This window comes from Littorina saxatilis, linkage group LG9, assembly GCF_037325665.1.
Source record: "Littorina saxatilis isolate snail1 linkage group LG9, US_GU_Lsax_2.0, whole genome shotgun sequence".
NCBI lineage: Eukaryota > Metazoa > Mollusca > Gastropoda > Littorinimorpha > Littorinidae > Littorina > Littorina saxatilis.
Window position 1 is genome coordinate 65,022,405 of NC_090253.1, and position 25,898 is coordinate 65,048,302.

Here is a 25,898-nt window from a genome sequence, read left to right on the forward strand (position 1 = left end):
TCCTGGGTCAAATGTATGAAACATTCTGAACATGACCAGAGTTTGACTTCTGTCTAGGGTGTCTTCCTCGCCAGTGGTCAACGGAATTTCATTTCAACCAGTCAAACACAAAAAACAAAGAATCGCATTGACAGATTTTAATGATGCATTATTCCACGGACAGGACCTGCGGAACGTCGTGCTATGGTAACAAGGTTTTAACTAGTGCAGTTTTCAACCAGAGATGATAAGAGGTAGATGACAGAGTCAGGTCGTAAACATTTGATTGAAAGATCAAAGAAACAACGTTATGGTTCTAGCCGTTGTTTGATGGTCGGAGTTCTGAGCGTTCTAGTTCTTAGAATGGCTTCTTCATCTCTGTAAAAACAATGAATTCTAGTGTCCTTAACTTAGAGAAGTATTGTTCTTGGAGTGAATGTCAATCTTTCACCGCCGACCGGGCAGTCAGAGCGACTCTCTACACCGGTATACTCGTGTCGGTTCACTGCCCTCGCTGCAGGAATCCGCTCACCCTCCTCCTCCCCTGGAGGTCACGGCTGACTGCACCTTGCTCGCTCCCCGGGGCCAGCACTGTCACGGGTGATTGCACGTCAAGGTTGGTGACCACAGCTCGCTGGTCTTGTGCCACGTCACCCGTGACAACCAACACGTCTCCTGATGGCTGGAGGTCACCCGTCACAAGGGTCAAGTCTTGTCCTTGTTGAAGGTCACCGACGAGAGGGGTCATCCCCTGTGCTTGCTGAAGGGCAGAGATCAATCTCTGTTCTTGCTGAAGGTCACCGTTGATCGAGGTCAAATCATGTCCCTGTTGAAGGTCACCGACGACAGAGGTTAAGTCCTGTACTTGCTGAAAGTCACGAGCGGCAAGGTTAGAGGATGCAGCGGCCTTGTTGTTGTTGTTGGTGACGCCGAGACTGATGGAGGGGAGAGCACCCGTGACGACCTGGTCGGGCCACACCCAGGTGGAGCTCTGTTGGTCCATGAAGGGGAACAGGGGGGCGCTGGGCCGAGGTCCAGGTCCAGGCTGACCAGGCTGACCGGGCTGACCAGGCTGACCGGGCTGACCAGGCTGACCGGGCTGACCGGGCTGACCAGGCTGACCGGGCTGACCAGGCTGACCGGGCTGACCAGGCTGACCAGGCTGACCGGGCTGACCAGGCTGACCGGGCTGACCAGGCTGACCGGGCTGACCAGGCTGACCAGGCTGACCGGGCTGACCAGGCTGACCAGGCTGACCGGGCTGGTTGGACCCAGAGCGGATGATCACGCCCACGTTGCCTGCCACACACACAACATGCACCATTGTGTTATACATTGTGTTATACGTTGTGTTATACGTTGTGTTATGCATTGTGTTATACATTGTGTTATACATTGTGTTATACATTGTGTTATACGTTGTGTTATACGTTGTGTTATACATTGTGTTATACGTTGTGTTATACGTTGTGTCAGTCATACATTGTGTCAAACATTGTGTTATACATTGTGTTATATATTGTGTAATGCGTTGTGTTATACGTTGTGTTATACATTGTGTTATACATTGTGCTATACTGCACGCAACACGACACTGTTCCAAAATGCCACACTATGCCTTTCATCAGAAAATATTTACCAGCTTCTAGTCTCTTTCAGACATCGGAAAACTTTGTTTCCGTGACAGGAAGCCAACATAGAGCATCTTTCACAGTGTAAAACACACACACACACACACACACACACACACACACACACACTAACACACACATACACACACACACACACACATACACACACACACACGCACGCACACGCCCACGCACGTACGTACGCACGCACACACAAAAACGCACACACACACACACGCGCACACACACACACACACACACACACACACACACACACACACATACACACTCACCATCACCGGGTGCATCCGGGTTGTCCGAGGATTGACCGAGGTCCAGCGCCATGGGGGTCAGTCCCGGTCCGAAGATGTTGTTAGGGTTACCCGCTGAGCCACCAGGAAACCCGGGGGACCCGAACTCTGTGTTGTCGCCCGAAAAGCCGGTGCCTGTGTTTCCAAATCCGGTGCCTGTGTTTCCAAATCCGGTGCCCGTGTTGACGCCCGGAAATCCCAGCCCCGTGTTGGTCCCGAGGTTGGTGGGGTTGAAGGGTCGCGTGCCGCCCTTTGTGCCGTACAGGTTCTTGTTCACTCCCGTCAGCAGGTTGTTGACTGCAACACACAATGCAACACGTTGTTGACTGCAACAGGCACAATGCAACACGTTGTTGACTGCAACACTCAATGCAACACGTTGTTGACTGCAACACACAATGCAACACGTTGTTGGCTGCAACACACAATGCAACACGTTGTTGACTGCAACACTGACTCAATGCAACACGTTGTTGACTGCAACACTGACACAATGCAACACGTTGTTGACTTCAACACTCAATGCAACACGTTGTTGACTGCAACACACAATGCAACACGTTGTGACACACAATGCAACACGTTGTTGACTGCAACACACAATGCAACACGTTGTTGGCTGCAACACACAATGCAACACGTTGTTCACTGCAACACACAATGCAACACGTTGTTCACTGCAACACACAATGCAACACGTTGTTGACTGCAACACACAATGCAACACGTTGTTCGCTGCAACACACGCGTCTTCTTGTCTATTTCCAGAGCGGGTTTAACACAGAACATGACATTCAATTCATACATTTTGTCACTCGTTACACATGATTTGACACAACACCACAAGGTGACACTGCCAGTACAACACACATGACACTACTGACATGACAACATCACCCAATAAGTCATGCCAGACCCGCTGCCCGCCGTGTTAAGGCCGCCGACATCAGCGGACAGCGTATGGCGCTCTCTTTGCATCTATAGTTACATATACACTGACATGACAACAACACTCACAGTACGTCTTGCCCGACCCGCTGTTGACGCCCACATCAGAAGGCAGCGTGTAGCGCTCTGACTTGGGTTTGGGTGCTGGGGCCGGCTGGTGGCGCGCGTACAGGTTTCGGTAAAAGGCAGCGTACGACCCCGGCACGGGCACGGGCACCGGGACAATGGGTCCGTATGCCATCAGAGGGCGGGCGAACCCCAAGGCGTGGTGTGCCTGTGACGTGTCGAGCGCTGATTGGTGTGCCTGTGACGCGTCGAGCGCTGATTTGTGTGCCTGTGACGTGTCGTGGGCTGATTGGTCGAGAAGCGCGGCCTCGTCGTGGTGGTGATCTGACCCTGTGAGGGCAACACAACATGACCGTTACAGTGAAGCATAATCATGACACTGTATATTATTTTGTTTCAATCACTAGGGCAAAGCCATTATAACCAATATTTATATTTATATGCACCATTCGGAGCTTGGACCGTAACAGCATTTGATCTAATCAGTGTAAGCGTCTTCTGTAATCATCCAAACACGAACAGCAAATTAACGTTCCTCTCTGTGTAACGACATGAAACAGTCCTGACAGAACGATGTGATGACATGAAACAGTCCTGACAGAACGATGTGAATGACATGAAACAGTCCTGACAGAACGATGTGATGACATGAAACAGTCCTGACAGAACGATGTGAATGACATGAAACAGTCCTGACAGAACGATGTCATGACATGAAACAGTCCTGACAGAACGATGTGATGACATGAAACAGTCCTGACAGAACGATGTGATGACATGAAACAGTCCTGACAGAACGATGTCATGACATGAAACAGTCCTGACAGAACGATGTGATGACATGAAACAGTCCTGACAGAACGATGTCATGACATGAAACAGTCCTGACAGAACGATGTCATGACATGAAACAGTCCTGACAGAACGATGTCATGACATGAAACAGTCCTGACAGAACGATGTGATGACATGAAACAGTCCTGACAGAACGATGTGATGACATGAAACAGTCCTGACAGAACGATGTGAATGACATGAAACAGTCCTGACAGAACGATGTGATGACATGAAACAGTCCTGACAGAACGATGTGAATGACATGAAACAGTCCTGACAGAACGATGTGATGACATGAAACAGTCCTGACAGAACGATGTGAATGACATGAAACAGTCCTGACAGAACGGTGTGAATGACATGAAACAGACCTGACAGAACGATGTGAATGACATGAAACAGTCCTGACAGAACGATGTGATGACATGAAACAGTCCTGACAGAACGATGTGATGACATGAAACAGTCCTGACAGAACGATGTGATGACATGAAACAGTCCTGACAGAACGATGTGATGACATGAAACAGTCCTGACAGAACCATGTGATGACATGAAACAGTCCTGACAGAACGATGTGAATGACATGAAACAGTCCTGACAGAACGATGTGATGACATGAAACAGTCCTGACAGCACGATGTGAATGACATGAAACAGTCCTGACAGAACGATGTGATGACATGAAACAGTCCTGACAGAACGATGTGAATGACATGAAACAGTCCTGACAGAACGATGTGATGACATGAAACAGTCCTGACAGCACGATGTGAATGACATGAAACAGTCCTGACAGAACGATGTGAATGACATGAAACAGTCCTGACAGAACGATGTGAATGACATGAAACAGTCCTGACAGAACGATGTGAATGACATGAAACAGTCCTGACAGAACGATGTGAATGACATGAAACAGTCCTGACAGAACGATGTGATGACATGAAACAGTCCTGACAGAACGATGTGAATGACATGAAACAGTCCTGACAGAACGATGTGATGACATGAAACAGTCCTGACAGCACGATGTGAATGACATGAAACAGTCCTGACAGAACGATGTGAATGACATGAAACAGTCCTGACAGAACGATGTGAATGACATGAAACAGTCCTGACAGAACGATGTGAATGACATGAAACAGTCCTGACAGAACGATGTGATGACATGAAACAGTCCTGACAGCACGATGTGAATGACATGAAACAGTCCTGACAGAACGATATGATGACATGAAACAGTCCTGACAGAACGATGTGAATGACATGAAACAGTCCTGACAGAACGGTGTGATGACATGAAACAGTCCTGACAGAACGGTGTGATGACATGAAACAGTCCTGACAGAACGATGTGATGACATGAAACAGTCCTGACAGAACGATGTGATGACATGAAACAGTCCTGACAGAACGGTGTGATGACATGAAACAGTCCTGACAGAACGATGTGATGACATGAAACAGTCCTGACAGAACGATGTGATGACATGAAACAGTCCTGACAGAACGATGTGATGACATGAAACAGACCTGACAGAACGATGTGATGACATGAAACAGTCCTGACAGAACGATGTGATGACATGAAACAGTCCTGACAGAACGATGTGATGACATGAAACAGTCCTGACAGAACGATGTCATGACATGAAACAGTCCTGACAGAACGATGTGATGACATGAAACAGTCCTGACAGAACGATGTGATGACATGAAACAGTCCTGACAGAACGATGTCATGACATGAAACAGTCCTGACAGAACGATGTGATGACATGAAACAGTCCTGACAGAACGATGTGATGACATGAAACAGTCCTGACAGAACGATGTCATGACATGAAACAGTCCTGACAGAACGATGTCATGACATGAAACAGTCCTGACAGAACGATGTGATGACACGAAACAGTCCTGACAGAACGATGTGATGACATGAAACAGTCCTGACAGAACGATGTGAATGACATGAAACAGTCCTGACAGAACGATGTGATGACATGAAACAGTCCTGACAGAACGATGTGAATGACATGAAACAGTCCTGACAGAACGATGTGATGACATGAAACAGTCCTGACAGAACGATGTGAATGACATGAAACAGTCCTGACAGAACGGTGTGAATGACATGAAACAGACCTGACAGAACGATGTGAATGACATGAAACAGTCCTGACAGAACGATGTGATGACATGAAACAGTCCTGACAGAACGATGTGATGACATGAAACAGTCCTGACAGAACGATGTGATGACATGAAACAGTCCTGACAGAACGATGTGATGACATGAAACAGTCCTGACAGAACCATGTGATGACATGAAACAGTCCTGACAGAACGATGTGAATGACATGAAACAGTCCTGACAGAACGATGTGATGACATGAAACAGTCCTGACAGCACGATGTGAATGACATGAAACAGTCCTGACAGAACGATGTGATGACATGAAACAGTCCTGACAGAACGATGTGAATGACATGAAACAGTCCTGACAGAACGATGTGATGACATGAAACAGTCCTGACAGCACGATGTGAATGACATGAAACAGTCCTGACAGAACGATATGATGACATGAAACAGTCCTGACAGAACGATGTGAATGACATGAAACAGTCCTGACAGAACGGTGTGATGACATGAAACAGTCCTGACAGAACGGTGTGATGACATGAAACAGTCCTGACAGAACGATGTGATGACATGAAACAGTCCTGACAGAACGATGTGATGACATGAAACAGTCCTGACAGAACGGTGTGATGACATGAAACAGTCCTGACAGAACGATGTGATGACATGAAACAGTCCTGACAGAACGATGTGATGACATGAAACAGTCCTGACAGAACGATGTGAATGACATGAAACAGTCCTGACAGAACGATGTGATGACATGAAACAGTCCTGACAGAACGGTGTGAATGACATGAAACAGTCCTGACAGAACGATGTGATGACATGAAACAGTCCTGACAGAACGATGTGATGACATGAAACAGTCCTGACAGAACGATGTGATGACATGAAACAGTCCTGACAGAACGGTGTGATGACATGAAAAAGTCCTGACAGAACGATGTGAATGACATGAAACAGCCCTGACAGAACGATGTGCATGACATGAAACAGTCCTGACAGCACGATGTGAATGACATGAAACAGTCCTGACAGAACGATGTGATGACATGAAACAGTCCTGACAGAACGATGTGAATGACATGAAACAGTCCTGACAGAACGATGTGAATGACATGAAACAGTCCTGACAGAACGATGTGATGACACGAAACAGTCCTGACAGAACGATGTGATGACATGAGACAGTCCTGACAGAACGGTGTGATGACATGAAACAGTCCTGACAGAACGATGTGATGACATGAAACAGTCCTGACAGAACGATGTGATGACATGAAACAGTCCTGACAGAACGATGTGATGACATGAAACAGTCCTGACAGAACGATGTGATGACATGAAACAGTCCTGACAGAACGATGTGATGACATGAAACAGTCCTGACAGAACGGTGTGATGACATGAAACAGTCCTGACAGAACGGTGTGAATGACATGAAACAGTCCTGACAGAACGATGTGATGACATGAAACAGTCCTGACAGAACGATGTGATGACATGAAACAGTCCTGACAGAACGGTGTGATGACATGAAACAGTCCTGACAGAACGATGTCATGACATGAAACAGTCCTGACAGAACGATGTGATGACATGAAACAGTCCTGACAGAACGATGTGATGACATGAAACAGTCCTGACAGAACGATGTGATGACATGAAACAGTCCTGACAGAACGATATGATGACATGAAACAGTCCTGACAGAACGATGTGATGACATGAAACAGTCCTGACAGAACGATGTGATGACATGAAACAGTCCTGACAGAACGATGTGATGACATGAAACAGTCCTGACAGAACGATGTGATGACATGAAACAGTCCTGACAGAACGATGTGAATGACATGAAACAGTCCGGACAGAACGATGTGAATGACATGTCTGTGTGAACGAGTACTGGTGGAGAGTTGCTATGTCTGTGTGAACGAGTACTGATGGAGAGTTGCTATGTCTGTGTGAACGAGTACTGATGGAGAGTTGCTATATCTGTGTGAACGAGTACTGATGGAGAGTTGCTATATCTGTGTGAACGAGTACTGGTGGAGAGTTGCTATGTCTGTGTGAACGAGTACTGATGGAGAGTTGCTATGTCTGTGTGAACGAGTACTGATGGAGAGTTGCTATATCTGTGTGAACGAGTACTGGTGGAGAGTTGCTATGTCTGTGTGAACGAGTACTGGTGGAGAGTTGCTATGTCTGTGTGAACGAGTACTGATGGAGAGTTGCTATGTCTGTGTGAACGAGTACTGATGGAGAGTTGCTATATCTGTGTGAACGAGTACTGATGGAGAGTTGGCAGTTGCTTTGCACGACACATCTCACCCAGAAAAGTCCGGTCAGAATGTAATACTGCCGTGTTGCGAACAAATAACGGCTTTGAGGTGTGTCACACGAACAAGAACACGGTCGGAGTGCATTAACAATTATTACCTGTGCTTCAAAACCAATGAAATAAATATGTCACTTCCCGCCAGATTATGGGTTTTGTGCTATCGTTTTTGTTTTGCCATATCGACGTTGCAGTTCCGGGGCAAACGATCCACATTTCTTTCCAAATGTGTATTCAAAGGCATGTTTGCCCTTACCTAGATGACACAGCTTTAAAATGGTTACAAGCAAATCATCGGAAATTCCAAGAAAGAATAACATCAACAAATGTCCGCCATTACCACATGCATGGCCACTGATATCACCAACAGCTATTCCACGTCTCGTGTGCACGATGTGTGAGATTGAGTGACTGTGATATCACCAACAGCTATTCCACGTCTCGTGTGCACGATTATTATTATTATTATTATGAACATTTGTGCGCCTAATCTAAATATAGCCCTAGGCGCTTACAAAATATAAAATACATAGTGAACATTATACGAAACACAAATCGACAAGGACTCATACACTCGCAGACAGGCGCACAGCGAGAACGCGACGCACTCACTCATACCAACTACAGGCACATGCATTCTAGACGGAAAAACAGTCGTAAATAAATAAATAAAGTATTGGATACATAAAGTTAGTTGAGAGAATAGAGCTGGAAAGGGAAGAAGAAGGAAAGAGACAGATCAAGGACCAGCAGGAGAGGGTGATGTGTGGTCATTAACGGACTAGTGAGGGAAGAGGTGTGTTTTGAGTGAGGTTTTGAATGATTGCATAGATGTGGAGTGCCTGAGTGAATGCGGGAGTTGGTTCCAGATGGATGGGGCCTGGTAGGAGAAGGTGCGCTGGCCATATGTTTTGGTGCGTGCTGATGGTATCCTAAAAAGGCGGGTGTCTGCGGAGGATCTTAGGGAGCGAGAGGGGGAGTAGACATCAAGAAGGTCAGAAAGATAGCTAGGGGACGATAGATCAAAGTTTCTGAAGCAGAGTGTGGAGATCTTGAACTGAATCCTCTGTTGAACAGGCAGCCAGTGTAGGGTTTGAAGAAGAGGGGTGATGTGGTCATGCTTGGAAGAACGAAAGATGAGGCGGGCGGCATGATTCTGAACACGCTGAAGCTTTTCGATGATGTAGTTGGGAGAGCCAGATAGAATGGAATTGCAATAATCGAGTCGGGATAGGACAAAGGCGCAGAGCAGAGTTTTAGTGGCATCCTCGGTGAGGAGATGACGGATGGAGGAGATGCGGCGGATTTCAAAGAAGCAAGTGCGACAGACATTGGCAACATGCTGATGGAAGGACAGGGACTGGTCAAGAGTGACACCTAGGTTGCGGACAGCAGGAGAAAGAGCAATAGAAGAACCATTGAGATCGACAGACGAGGGAAGAGAAGGATGATTGAGATGTTTTTTAGGAGAGACAAGAATCATTTCGGTTTTCTCCTCATTAAGCTTCAGCTTATTTAGGTCCATCCACGCCTTGAGGTCGGTGATACAAGACTGGGTGGAGGCAATGAGGCGAGGGAGGTCAGAGATAGGTCCAGAGAGATAGAGTTGGTTGTCGTCGGAGAAGCTGTGGTGAGAGAGAAAGTGGTGAGCGGCAATTGAAGGGATGGGTTGGGTGTAAAGGACGAACACGATGTGTGAGATTGGGTGATTATGATATCACCAACAGCTATTCCACGTCTTGTTTGCATGATGTGTGAGATTGGGTGACTATGATATCACCAACAGCTATTTCACGTCTCGTGTGCACGATGTCTGAGATTGGGTAACTATGATATCACCAACAGCTATTCCACGTCTCGTTTGCACGATGTGTGAGATTGGGTGACTATGATATCAACAACAGCTTTTCCACGTCTCGTTTGCACGATGTGTGAGATTGGGTGACTGTGATATCACCAACAGCTATTCCACGTCTCGTGTGCACGATGTGTGAGATTGGGTGAATATGATATCACCAACAGCTATTCCACGTCTCGTTTGCATGATGTGTGAGATTGGGTGACTATGATATCACCAACAGCTATTCCACGTCTCGTGTGCACGATGTCTAAGATTGGGTGGCTATGATATCACCAACAGCTATTCCACGTCTCGTTTGCACGATGTGTGAGATTGGGTGACTATGATATCACCAACAGCTATTCCACATCTCGTTTGCACGATGTGTGAGATTGGGTGACTATGATATCACCAACAGCCATTCCACGTCTCGTTTGCATGATGTGTGAGATTGGGTGACTATGATATCACCAACAGCTATATATATTCCACGTCTCGTTTGCACGATGTGTGAGATTGGGTGATTATGATATCACCAATAGCTATTCCACGTCTCGTGTTCAGGATGTGTGAGATTGGGTGACTATGATATCACCAACAGCTAATCCACGTCTCGTGTGCACGATGTGTGAGATTGGGTGACTATGATATCACCAACAGCCATTCCGCGTCTCGTTTGCATGATGTGTGAGATTGGGTGACTATGATATCACCAACAGCTATATATATTCCACGTCTCGTTTGCACGATGTGTGAGATTGGGTGATTTTGATATCACCAATAGCTATTCCACGTCTCGTGTGCAGGATGTGTGAGATTGGGTGACTATGATATCACCAACAGCTAATCCACGTCTCGTGTGCACGATGTGTGAGATTGGGTGACTATGATATCATCAACATCTATTCCACGTCTCGTGTTCATGATGTGAGATTGGGTGACTATGATATCACCAACAGCTAATCCACGTCTCGTGTGCACGATGTGTGAGATTGGGTGACTATGATATCACCAACAGCCATTCCGCGTCTCGTTTGCATGATGTGTGAGATTGGGTGACTATGATATCACCAACAGCTATATATATTCCACGTCTCGTTTGCACGATGTGTGAGATTGGGTGATTTTGATATCACCAATAGCTATTCCACGTCTCGTGTGCAGGATGTGTGAGATTGGGTGACTATGATATCACCAACAGCTAATCCACGTCTCGTGTGCACGATGTGTGAGATTGGGTGACTATGATATCATCAACATCTATTCCACGTCTCGTGTTCATGATGTGAGATTGGGTGACTATGATATCACCAACAGCTATTCCACGTCTCGTTTGCACGATGTGTGAGATTGGGTGACTGTGATATCACCAACAGCTATTCCACGTCTCGTTTGCACGATGTGTGAGATTGGGTGACTATGATATCACCAACAGCTATTCCACGTCTCGTGTGCATGATGTGAGACTGTGTTTTAGTTTAATTTTAAATGTGTCAAGCGCAAAGAGCATAATGGTAAAGTTATGATGTTGCGCTATAAAATGCTCATTTATTATTATTATTATTACTATTATTGTTGTTGTGACCTGTCTTGGTGGGGTCCTAATTTGGCCAATATGGTCCGCTGGACCCAAAAAGCAAAACTAACTAACTAACTAACCTGTCTTGGTCGCCACCTGCCGGCACGGACACCTGACAGGGCAGGAAGAGGAGCAGTCTACACCTGTATTCTACACCAACAGGTGTGTTTGTGACTGCACTGAGTGCACTTAGTACCTGTGACATGCTACACCTGTACACCACGAGGTGTGTCTGTGGCTGAACTAAGTGCACTTAGTACCTGTCATTCACCGCCAGGAAGCACACACATCACACAAAGATGCAGTGGGGGCGGCGTGAGAGTCGGATGGGAAGGGGGGGGGGGGGGGGGCAGGTTTACCTGGCGAGGTGTCACACTTAAATTGCACTCAGCGGTTGTCACGAGCACCGCGCGTTGTGTCACGCTGACCGAACCTGTCCCCCCTTGTGACGTCAGCGTGTCCGTGTTCAGCCCGTGTCCATGGTGTCAGCGAGGACGTGACTGCACTTAGCGGTCGGAGTGACGCTGTAACGGTGTAGCTGTCAGTATGACTGTGTAACGAGTCTGTCGTCTGGCGGCAGGGGAGTGTATTGCTGCGTGCCGTACCAATGTCAAAGCTCAGTGCAGTGACCGCAGCTACCGGCGTGTGTTGCGTCACTGTTGCGTCACTGTCTCCAGGACATACACGAGGTGACGTACAGCATGACGTGAAGCGCTCAGTGTAAAGTCTAAGCTAAGTCCTGTTTATAGTGCTTTGACAGAAATAGCTTCATCAATGAAAACAGTTGAAGTTTTCTTGGAGCCTTGATTCAAACAGGTTTTTATCTCGTAGCATGGGTGATTTCAACTCCAAACGGATACTATAAGATGTTTGGTGGCTTGTTGACAGACAAGCTTTCTTTGTTGGTCCGAGGGGGGGGGGGGGGGGGGGTGTATCATCTTCGGTTTCATCCTAATCGACCAAGGCCGAAGGCCCAGATCATATAATTTCAATATCAGATGGATGTCTGTTCTTGTTTGCTGCTGGTGACAGAAGGGGGAATCATAGGTGCACTATTAAGCAGCTTTAAACTGATCCAAATTTGGTTATTTATGTTCCACATATATTCTATTTTAACACAAAGGTAAAACAAAAGCTGTTTGGACATCTACCGCAAGGCTTTGAACATGACCAGCGCTTCAAAGTGAAACATGTTTGTTTTAACTTTCTGAGCTTGGTTTTGACCCAATCATTACATCTATATCTATATACGGCTTGTGTGTGTCTGTCTGTGTGTCAGTCTGTCTGTCACTTCGCGATGAACGGCCAAAGTTCTCGATGGATCTGCTTCAAATTTGGTGGGCATATTCAGGTAGACCCCGGACACAATCTGGTCGATGAACATTTTCAACACGTGCTCTAAGCGCGGCGCGGTGAACCGATTTTGGTTTTTCTGTTCATTCATTCACATCCATTCCCAGTAACTCTTCCTTATCTTCTCCAGTGTTTTGCGCGTTTATCTCCCTTCCTTCGTGTGGCGTCAATCCCGTACGGTATTTGCAAGAATCTCGCGATTCACCCGGCGAAGCGGGTATTCCTCTAGTATCTAATGTTTTTGGAATGATGCAATGATAACGAACAAGATGAAATTATTTTTGGATCGATTACTAAAATCTGAATTTGAATTTGAATGTTCAGAAGTTTTAATGACCAAACTCATTATTTCATTGGTAAGCTTCCAAGCTGACATGCAATCCCATAGTCCGTGCATCGTCGAAGATTGCTTGACCATAATTTCATTCTATTTGATCAAATAATGAGGAAGTGACAGTGCCGCCCCAACTTTCATAAAAAGCCGGATATGACGTCATCAAAGACTTTTATCGAAAAAAACCGGGAAAAAAACACGACTGGGTATATTATTTTCAGGATCTTTTATGTAAAGTTTCATCGAGAACGGTCCAGCAGTTTTCTCTGAATCACCCGACACATACACACACTTTGTCAAATAATGTTACCATAACGCACGCTTTGCGCGTGACACGAAATGTTAGTTGTGGTTTAGATGTACTTTAGGTTTACATATGGTTGCTTTGGTGTTCAGATCTCAATGTCTACAGTAATGAGCTATCTTTAGCTGTTTACCTGCCCACCATCTGACAGAGTTGATTTGTTTGAGAACAAAATAAACGCACATTTCAGAAAGCGACACGGCATGAAGCGTGCGTTATGGTCACTTCAGGTCAGTTGTTTTCTTACCATTGCTTGTCTCAGCTGATTTTAATGTGTTGTCTGGTGCAGTTGAATATTTGAACTCTTCAAATTAACCAGTTTTAGTGGGAGACAAACTTCTGTTGTAAAGTAGCTTCCAGTACGATGAGCAAGGGATGACCATTCCCGTTTTTGGTCGAAATATTTGCGTGACACGCGAGTTTAATTTACCTTTATAAACAAAATGAAACATTCTTTATTTCAATGCAATGCTTACACTGCTTCGAGGATGCATTTGGAGTTGACAGTTACTCATCTAGTGTGAACTCATCTAGTGTGAACTCATCTAGTGTGAACTCATCTAGTGTTAACTCATCTAGTGTTAACTCATCTAGTGTGAACACGTTAACACATGTAAGGAAACAATTGTCAACATTAAGCGACCCCCTCTGTGACCAGCAGCAAAGAAGAACCCAAGTAAAGCTACTATCAAATAGTTTATGCTCTAATCAAACGTGTGTGGGTGTGTGTGTGTGTGTGTGTGTGTATGTGTGTATATTAGTGTGACAAACTACCCAAACCACGACCAGCATTCACCCGAAACGCATTGCTGATCCTCCCCCCCCCCCATGCCCACCCCTTCGCCGCTGCCCCCTACACCTTACCCCCCCCCCCCCCCCCGTGTTCGCACGTCACTAGATCACGCTACGCCTCGAGCAGTCGTCAGTCACGGCAAGGGGGATAACACAGACCCTCCCAGCCAATCAACTGTCGCCACTTTAACTCAAAATAAAACTCGTCAATGGTCAGATGTGGCGCGTGCGGAGGTGGTGTTTCACTCGAGGGGGGGGGGGGGGAGGGGAGGGGAGGCATACTATCACTCGGAAGACACACGAGGCTACCTGCGACGACCCCCCCCCCCCACACACACACAGTCACACACGCCCATTTCGATGATGTGCCCATGCCCGGTGGGCCAGTCTGGCTGTGGAATTAACCTAACTCACATTTATGTTGATCACCGTTGTTCCGTGCCTCGAGTGAGGCAAACACTGAAGCCATCCAACTTACATGCTGTCCATGCAATGCACATTTCTTACAATGTTTGTCGTTCTAAAAACAGATGTAACCGGGCCAGTCAAATGGTGTCATTGCACAAAGGGCCGTACACAACTAAGTACTCAACAACTACTAAGATCAGCCTCAAAATCCCGAGACAACTGCGCCACAGGCAATAGTTCTACACACAACAAAATAGCACACACACACACACACACACACACACACACACACAAACTCACTGAAAACATAATTATATACAGCGATAATCCATTAGAAGAGAACCTCAGTCGCCATGACTTGGAAAGTGTTTCTGTTTCCAGTCTTTGGCAATGACTCCAAGGGCTTACACACGAAGAAACACTTTATCAGCCATGTTGACGATCTGTGTCAGAAATGTTTCTCTGTCTATCCACTTTATTGACACTGGGTCGAAGTGACGAGATTAATAATGTTTTGTTTTGTTTTGTCATAAATTAAACGTTTCAATAACTTACCATTCTTGTTTTCTGATGCTGAATTTAGGAACGATGGCAGTCTATTTGGTTTTTGATTTCTTTCTAATCACCATTAAATCTCCCTGGTAATAAACTTGAAATAAAGTGTTTTGACACGTACACACACTCCATCACCGTAACACGTGACTTACCTGTGTATGTGGGGATCACGTGACTACGGACTGCAGATACACACGCCAGGAGGGCCAGGGTGAAGATGAGCGCCATTGTTGTCTGGCTGCAACAGTAAGGTATCATGTCAGACACGACTTAATTGTGTCTGCGTATTTCAAGAACAAAACAACAACAAAAGAAAGAACTAATTACACTTTCTATCTGGCAGTGAAAATCCCCATTACGGGGAAATTATAAAGATAATTTTATTTGGATAATTTTAAACTTAGTTTCAAAAACTGGTAAAGGAGGGATGGCATATTATGAGGTTTCAGTAATGAAACACTTTTACCATACGACTCTTCTGTGGAAAAGTCTAAGCACATCCGGAAACAAAACATGGTCAGAGCATGGAACGTTTTGAGTGAAATATCGAGTGTCTGAAGCAGTGTGTGACCATTGAACAAACACACCCAGACACAGCAGACATCACTACTAAGATATAACCAAGGAGAGGAAAACACACACACACACACACACACAATATACATCGCTACACAGACATAACAGACATCACTACAAAGACATAACAGACATCACTACAAAGACAAAACAGACATCACTACAAAGACAAAACAGACATCACTACAAAGACAAAACAGACATCACTACAAAGACATAACAGACATCACTACACAGACACAACATACATCACTACTAATACATAACAGACATCACTACAAAGACAAAACAGACATCACTACAAAGACATAACAAACATCACTACACAGACATCACTACAAAGACACAACAAAGAATAGGAAAACACACACAGATACAATAGATATCACTACAAAGACATATAACTGATCTTTACAATCCCCGTTAGATTGAATATCACAACCAGACCTCCAGTAACTGATTATGACAATCTCCGTTAGATTGAATATCACTACCACACTTCCAGTAACTGATGTTGACAATGCCCGTTAGATTGAATATCACTACCACACACCCTGTAACTGATGTTGACAATGCCCGTTAGATTGAATATCACTACCACACAGCCAGTAACTGATGTTGACAATGCCCGTTAGATTGAATATCACTACCACACAGCCAGTAACTGATGTTGACAATGCCCGTTAGATTGAATATCACTACCACACACCATGTAACTGATGTTGACAATGCCCGTTAGATTGAATATCACTACCACACAGCCAGTAACTGATGTTGACAATGCCCGTTAGATTGAATATCACTACCACACAGCCAGTAACTGATGTTGACAATGCCCGTTAGATTGAATATCACTACCACACAGCCAGTAACTGATGTTGACAATGCCCGTTAGATTGAATATCACTACCACACAGCCAGTAACTGATGTTGACAATGCCCGTTAGATTGAATATCACTACCACACAGCCAGTAACTGATGTTGACAATGCCCGTTAGATTGAATATCACTACCACACAGCCAGTAACTGATGTTGACAATGCCCGTTAGATTGAATATCACTACCACACAGCCAGTAACTGATGTTGACAATGCCCGTTAGATTGAATATCACTACCACACAGCCAGTAACTGATGTTGACAATGCCCGTTAGATTGAATATCACTACCACACAGCCAGTAACTGATGTTGACAATGCCCGTTAGATTGAATATCACTACCACACAGCCAGTAACTGATGTTGACAATGCCCGTTAGATTGAATATCACTACCACACAGCCAGTAACTGATGTTGACAATGCCCGTTAGATTGAATATCACTACCACACAGCCAGTAACTGATGTTGACAATGCCCGTTAGATTGAATATCACTACCACACAGCCAGTAACTGATGTTGACAATGCCCGTTAGATTGAATATCACTACCACACAGCCAGTAACTGATGTTGACAATGCCCGCTAGATTGAATATCACTACCACACAGCCAGTAACTGATGTTGACAATGCCCGTTAGATTGAATATCACTACCACACAGCCAGTAACTGATGTTGACAATGCCCGTTAGATTGAATATCACTACCACACAGCCAGTAACTGATGTTGACAATGCCCGTTAGATTGAATATCACTACCGCACAGCCAGTAACTGATGTTGACAATGCCCGTTAGATTGAATATCACTACCACACTTCCAGTAACTGATGTTGACAATGCCCGTTAGATTGAATATCACTACCACACAGCAGTAACTGATGTTGACAATGCCCGTTAGATTGAATATCTCTACCACACAGCCAGTAACTGATGTTGACAATGCCCGTTAGATTGAATATCACTACCACACAGCCAGTAACTGATGTTGACAATGCCCGTTAGATTAAATATCACTACCACACAGCCAGTAACTGATGTTGACAATGCCCGTTAGATTAAATATCACTACCACACAGCCAGTAACTGATGTTGACAATGCCCGTTGGACTGATTGAATATCACTACCACACACCCTGTAACTGATGTTGACAATGCCCGTTAGATTGAATATCACTACCACACAGCCAGTAACTGATGTTGACAATGCCCGTTAGATTGAATATCACTACCACACAGCCAGTAACTGATGTTGACAATGCCCGTTAGATTGAATATCACTACCACACAGCAGTAACTGATGTTGACAATGCCCGTTAGATTGAATATCTCTACCACACAGCCAGTAACTGATGTTGACAATGCCCGTTAGATTGAATATCTCTACCACACAGCCAGTAACTGATGTTGACAATGCCCGTTAGATTGAATATCACTACCACACAGCAGTAACTGATGTTGACAATGCCCGTTAGATTGAATATCTCTACCACACAGCCAGTAACTGATGTTGACAATACCCGTTAGATTGAATATCACTACCACACAGCCAGTAACTGATGTTGACAATGCCCGTTAGATTAAATATCACTACCACACAGCCAGTAACTGATGTTGACAATGCCCGTTAGATTAAATATCACTACCACACAGCCAGTAACTGATGTTGACAATGCCCGTTAGATTGAATATCACTACCACACAGCAGTAACTGATGTTGACAATGCCCGTTAGATTGAATATCACTACCACACAGCCAGTAACTGATGTTGACAATGCCCGTTAGATTGAATATCACTACCACACAGCAGTAACTGATGTTGACAATGCCCGTTAGATTGAATATCTCTACCACACAGCCAGTAACTGATGTTGACAATGCCCGTTAGATTGAATATCTCTACCACACAGCCAGTAACTGATGTTGACAATGCCCGTTAGATTGAATATCACTACCACACAGCAGTAACTGATGTTGACAATGCCCGTTAGATTGAATATCTCTACCACACAGCCAGTAACTGATGTTGACAATGCCCGTTAGATTGAATATCTCTACCACACAGCCAGTAACTGATGTTGACAATGCCCGTTAGATTAAATATCACTACCACACAGCCAGTAACTGATGTTGACAATGCCCGTTAGATTAAATATCACTACCACACAGCCAGTAACTGATGTTGACAATGCCCGTTAGATTAAATATCACTACCACACAGCCAGTAACTGATGTTGACAATGCCCGTTGGACTGATTGAATATCACTACCACACAGCCTGTAACTGATGTTGACAATGCCCGTTAGATTGAATATCACTACCACACAGCCAGTAACTGATGTTGACAATGCCCGTTAGATTGAATATCACTACCACACACCCTGTAACTGATGTTGACAATGCCCGTTAGACTGATTAAATATCACTACCACACAGCCAGTAACTGATGTTGACAACTCAACTCAACTCAACTCAAATTTTATTGGCTTCAATTTTCATGGAAGAATTTGTCTTGCGCTTGGGAGAAAGTAAGAGTATAACATATAAAAACAGCATTCATATCACATTTCATGTATCACACACAGTAATCACTAGTATAAGCCTACAATTATCACATTTGTACCTGTATCATACATGCAAATAAATAGTATCACATGCCCGTTAGATTGAATATCACTACCACACAGCCAGTAACTGATGTTGACAATGCCCGTTAGATTGAATATCACTACCACACACCCTGTAACTGATGTTGACAATGCCCGTTAGATTGAATATCACTACCACACACCCTGTAACTGATGTTGACAATGCCCGTTGGACTGATTGAATATCACTACCACACAGCCAGTAACTGATGTTGACAATGCCCGTTAGATTGAATATCACTACCACACAGCCAGTAACTGATGTTGACAATGCCCGTTAGATTGAATATCACTACCACACAGCCAGTAACTGATGTTGACAATGCCCGTTAGACTGATTAAATATCACTACCACACAGCCAGTAACTGATGTTGACAATGCCCGTTAGATTGAATATCACTACCACACAGCCAGTAACTGATGTTGACAATGCCCGTTAGATTGAATATCACTACCACACAGCCAGTAACTGATGTTGACAATGCCCGTTAGATTGAATATCACTACCACACAGCCTGTAACTGATGTTGACAATGCCCGTTAGATTGAATATCACTACCACACAGCCTGTAACTGATGTTGACAATGCCCGTTAGACTGATTGAATATCACTACCACACACCCTGTAACTGATGTTGACAATGCCCGTTAGATTGAATATCACTACCACACAGCCAGTAACTGATGTTGACAATGCCCGTTAGATTGAATATCACTACCACACACCATGTAACTGATGTTGACAATGCCCGTTAGACTGATTGAATATCACTACCACACACCCTGTAACTGATGTTGACAATGCCCGTTAGATTAAATATCACTACCACACAGCCAGTAACTGATGTTGACAATGCCCGTTAGACTGATTGAATATCACTACCACACAGCCTGTAACTGATGTTGACAATGCCCGTTAGATTAAATATCACTACCACACAGCCAGTAACTGATGTTGACAATGCCCGTTAGACTGATTGAATATCACTACCACACAGCCTGTAACTGATGTTGACAATGCCCGTTAGACTGATTGAATATCACTACCACACACCCTGTAACTGATGTTGACAATGCCCGTTAGACTGATTGAATATCACTACCACACAGCCTGTAACTGATGTTGACAATGCCCGTTAGACTGATTGAATATCACTACCACACAGCCAGTAACTGATGTTGACAATGCCCGTTAGACTGATTGAATATCACTACCACACAGCCAGTAACTGATGTTGACAATGCCCGTTAGACTGATTGAATATCACTACCACACAGCCTGTAACTGATGTTGACAATGCCCGTTAGACTGATTGAATATCACTACCACACAGCCTGTAACTGATGTTGACAATGCCCGTTAGACTGATTGAATATCACTACCACGCAGCCTGTAACTGATGTTGACAATGCCCGTTAGATTGAATATCACTACCACACAGCCAGTAACTGATGTTGACAATGCCCGTTAGACTGATTGAATATCACTACCACACAGCCTGTAACTGATGTTGACAACACTTTTTCTATGAGTGTCCCCGAATTAGAAGGTTTTGGACTTATATTGAAAAAATGTTGAACAGTCTGACAGGTCGGGCTTTCTTATTGTCTATTACAGATGTATTATTCGGAATCGAAAAATGTCAGGAATCAGCGTTAATTAACCATGTTTTATTGATAGCAAAAATGTGCATTAGCAAAGTTAAGAAAACTAAATCGCCTATTCCATTGGAAATTGTATTTCAACAAGAACTTGCGCTACGAAAGGTGTATCCCCATTGTCCTTAGCTAGATTGCTGTTGAATTAAAAAGTAATTTAATGGAAATGTAACCTGTAATGCAAAAGAAAACAAAATTAAAATTTCATTGAAGAAAAAAAAAAAAAGAAAAGACCAATGAAGAAGGATATGCTCACCGCCCAAAAAGAAAGAAAAAAAGAAAAAAAAAAGAAAAAAAGACAAAAGAGGCAAAAAAGATGGGTTGAAGCAACCTTGCATGCAACTGAGGTCAAAAAAAAAAGAAAAAAAAAGCCTGTAACTGATGTTGACAATGCCCGTTAGACTGATTGAATATCACTACCACACAGCCTGTAACTGATGTTGACAATGCCCGTTAGACTGATTGAATATCACTACCACACACCCTGTAACTGATGTTGACAATGCCCGTTAAATTGAATATCACTACCACACACCCTGTAACTGATGTTGACAATGCCCGTTAGACTGATTGAATATCACTACCACACAGCCAGTAACTGATCTTGACAATGCCCGTTAGATTGAATATTGCTATTTCATATGTTACGTGGATTTCCATTGGTCAATTGGGCAAAACTGAGCTCAGTGCAAAAGTGATATCGACGACATTTCCGTCGATATCAGTTTTGATATCGACGACCTCTTTATTGCTTCCCCACTTCAAAAACAAAATCACCTACATTTAAAAACAAACAAATATATATGAAAATGTAATGATCCCAGAATTTAGTTGAGCAAGTGACTAAAGACTTTTTGAAAGAAAAGACATTTGAAAATACTGAAAAGTACAAGAAAAGAGTGAACAAAAAGAAATAATAATCAGAGGGAGGGATATGGAACAGCCAAAACTGAGACATTCTTTCTTTCTTTGGTGTTTAACGTCGTTTTCAACCGTTCAAGGTTATATCGCGAAGGGGATGGGATAGAGCCACTTGTTAATTGTTTCTTGTTCACAAAAGCACTAATCAAAAAATTGCTCCAGGGGCTTGCAACGTAGTACAATATATATATGACCTTACTGGGAGAATGCAAGTTTCCAGTACAAAGGACTTAACATTTCTTACATTCTGCTTGACTAAAATCTTTACAAACATTGACTGTATATTCTATACAAGAAACACTTAACAAGGGTAAAAGGAGAAACAGAATCCGTTAGTCGCCTCGTACGACATGCTGGGGAGCATCGGGTAAATTCTTTCCCCAAACACGCGGGGGGAAACTGAGACAAATACTTTTGTAATTTCTTTACAGTAAATACAACATGTCCAGAGAATTAGCAATTTATCTAACATTGACTGACTGTGTGATGATAACTTCTGCTATTGGTCTGTTTCGACAGTGATATCAAAATCTCGACCTCCGGTCTCGATTTTGATATCACTGTCTCAACAGACCATAGCAGAAGATATCATCACACAGTCCGTCAATATTGGGTAATATCACTACCACACAGCCAGTAACTGATGTTGACAATGCCCGTTAGATTGAATATCACTACCACACAGCCAGTAACTGATGTTTACAATGCCCGTTAGATTGAATATCACTACCACACTTCCAGTAACTGATTCGCGCAACACGTGTCCAATTCTAAAGTCTCTCCCATGATAACGCAGCGTGCATGCCGCCGATTTGGACGCAAATAAATCGTGTGACATTTTGAATTATCTGACTACAAACGTCATCGATATTACCTTCCTGGTATGTTCTGTACTCTAAGCAAAATTTAAATAAAAATCTGATGAACACATTTTTTTAAAGCAAAATAAAAACTGGGTACATACATGTTTCATGATGCAGATTACACGGAATTTTGACCCCCAAAACCCGTTGTCATGCAGCCTTGTACTAACCTTAGCAATACAAATTATTGCGACAATATTCGCACCCCAACTAAACCATTCTTTCCCGTATCATTTTATTCAAACATTATATGCCATTTAAGGCACTTAACTTGGTTGTCTGGAACAATCTTCGGATCAATTTTTATTTTTACAGAGGTCAATTGACCGCCGCTTAAACAAAGGTACCCCCCAAATATACCTGTCAGAAACGTAAGGTGCGAATTAAAAAAATCGACAAAAGTTTAGAATAGGCACAACTTGTCAACTTTTACATACGATGAGATAGTCACTTCGATTACCTATTCAGAACAGATTGTTTTGTAAAGCTGGCTTGCGTATTTCTTGCGTCATATCATTCCTACTGATGCAGGTGTCTATCGCATCGAGCAGTCAACAAATGGAGGTTATGCGTCAATTTTGAGGGGTACCAAGACAAAAACCTCTTTTTTTCAGCAATGACCCGATGATTACTTGGAAAATGAGTGGAAATTATACCTACATACCAGATGAACCTTGGGTAAAATGTTGGATGGCCCTGCAACGGCTAAAGTTTTATGAACAAAATTGCGTTTCCATGGCTTTCGTTTCATCTGAATAGAGAAAAGACGAAGAAGAAACAAGTAACACTCTATAGCAAGCCAACGTTCAAGAGAGAGAAAGAAAACACATTTCATACCGTGAACAGGACGAGACGAAATGGCCAGCAACAATGGCTGACAGTCGCAGAGGAAGGAGAAACGAGCAAAAGACAAAGATAGTCGCGATCCTCTCAAGAAGAAGTATTGCTTTTTTTTTCTAGTGGACGAAACCTAGAAGATCCTTTGGTTTGACGTAACGTAGTTCTTTGTGTTCCAATGTGTAGCGATAGTTCCCTGTGTTCCAATGTGTAGCGATAGTTCCCTGTGTTCCAATGTGTAGCGATAGTTCCCTGTGATCCAATGTGTAGCGATAGTTCCTTGTGTTCCAATGTGTAGCGATAGTTCCCTGTGTTCCAATGTGTAGCGATAGTTCCCTGTGTTCCAATGTGTAGCGATAGTTCCTTGTGTTCCAATGTGTAGCGATAGTTCCCTGTGTTCCAATGTGTAGCGATAGTTCCCTGTGTTCCAATGTGTAGCGTTTGCTGTGTCTTGGCGAGGAGTAGTCTTGGTTTTGTGTCTTGGTTTTATATGTGTGTTCAGTCGTGCCTAGGTTTCTTTTGTTGTATCAAAACAAATCAGTTTTTTGTTCCTTTGGTTTCTAATGTTTCACAGTGTTCCTTTGGTTTCTAATGTTTCACAGTGTTCCTTTGGTTTCTAATGTTTCACAGTGTTCCTTTGGTTTCTAATGTTTCACAGTGTTCCTTTGGTTTCTAATGTTTCACAGTGTTCCTTTGGTTTCTAATGTTTCACAGTGTTCCTTTGGTTTCTAATGTTTCACAGTGTTCCTTTGGTTTCTAATGTTTCACAGTGTTCCTTTGGTTTCTAATGTTTCACAGTGTTCCTTTGGTTTCTAATGTTTCACAGTGTTCCTTTAGTTTCTAATGTTTCACAGTGTTCCTTTGGTTTCTAATGTTTCACAGTGTTCCTTTGGTTTCTAATGTTTCACAGTGTTCCTTTAGTTTCTAATGTTTCACAGTGTTCCTTTGGTTTCTAATGTTTCACAGTGTTCCTTTGGTTTCTAATGTTTCACAGTGTTCCTTTAGTTTCTAATGTTTCACAGTGTTCCTTTAGTTTCTAATGTTTCACAGTGTTCCTTTAGTTTCTAATGTTTCACAGTGTTCCTTTAGTTTCTAATGTTTCACAGTGTTCCTTTGGTTTCCAATGTTTCAAAGCGTTCTTTTTCCAACACAATTCCTGGTGATGAATCTCGAGTTTCAAATAAAAGAAGATTTTTGATTTTCCGTACCGAATGTAGAGTGTGTGAGTGCCCGCAGCTCTTATGGGCAGGTGGTAGTTGACGGCTTGCTTAGTGGTTGTGTTGAAGAGAGAAGGGATGGTGACACTTTTATAGCAAGGTCAATTTCCACGGTTTGAGGAGCGGTCAGAAAAGATGGTAGCAAGGTGAATGTTGACAGTAGAGAGGTGAGAGTCGCCCCCCCCCCCCCCCCCCCCCCCGTGAGGGCCTGTGATGGATTGGCGTCGCGCCGACTGGGGACTGTTCACTATGCGACGGTATCAGGAGAAAGCTTTATAATAATAATAATAAATGAGCATTTACATCTATAGCGCAACATCATAACTTTACAAGTATGCTCTTTGCGCTTGACACATTTCAAATTAAAACACAGTTATACAAGCATTTACATCTACATTCATAGTCAACAACGCTTAATTAAAAGCATACACCATCAAACATACATTACAAAATTTTTCCCACTAACTAAGTATGACTAAATGTTTTAACATAGAGGGGGAATCGAGACGAGGGTCGTGGTGTATGTGTGTGTGTGTGTGTGTGTGTGTGTGTGTGTGTGTGTGTGTGTGTGTGTGTGTGTGTGTGGAGCGATTCAGAGTAAACTACTGGACCGATCTTTATGAAATTTTACATGAGAGTTCCTGGGTATGGTATCTCCAGATGTTTTATTCTTTTTTTGGATAAATGTCTTTGATGACGTCATATCCGGCTTTTCGTGAAAGTTTAGGCAGCACTGTCACGCTCTCATGTTTCAACGAAATTGGTTGAAATTTTGGTCAAGTAATCTTCGACGAAGCTTGGAGGCTTAAAAATTAAATAATGAGTTTGCTCATTAAAGTTGTCTTTAAAATCGATTTTTCGCAA

The 25,898-nt window shown here is 43.6% G+C and overlaps 1 protein-coding gene across 1 annotated transcript; it reads right to left on the minus strand.

Annotated features, from left to right (window-relative positions):
- Positions 1-122: 122 nt before the first annotated feature.
- Positions 123-24,937, minus strand: LOC138976819 (uncharacterized). Its single transcript, XM_070349713.1, has 5 exons — positions 23,818-24,937; positions 15,586-15,671; positions 2,939-3,265; positions 1,904-2,218; positions 123-1,278 (listed from the first exon to the last, which is right to left on the minus strand). Exons 2-5 carry the CDS (start codon positions 15,659-15,661, stop codon positions 482-484), a joined length of 1,515 nt encoding a protein of 504 aa, XP_070205814.1. The 5' UTR covers positions 15,662-15,671; positions 23,818-24,937; the 3' UTR covers positions 123-481.
- Positions 24,938-25,898: the final 961 nt, after the last annotated feature.

What these genes read in the sequence shown, in the direction of transcription:
- LOC138976819 (XM_070349713.1), bottom strand. Translation starts at nt 15,661, where the DNA reads ATGGCGCTCATCTTCACCCTGGCCCTCCTGGCGTGTGTATCTGCAGTC. An exon ending in CGTGATCCCCACATACACAG is followed by an intron (nt 3,266 to 15,585) that starts GTAAGTCACGTG and finishes TTGCCCTCACAG; the next exon opens with GGTCAGATCACCACCACGAC. An exon ending in CGGGTCGGGCAAGACGTACT is followed by an intron (nt 2,219 to 2,938) that starts GTGAGTGTTGTT and finishes TGTGTGTTGCAG; the next exon opens with TCAACAACCTGCTGACGGGA.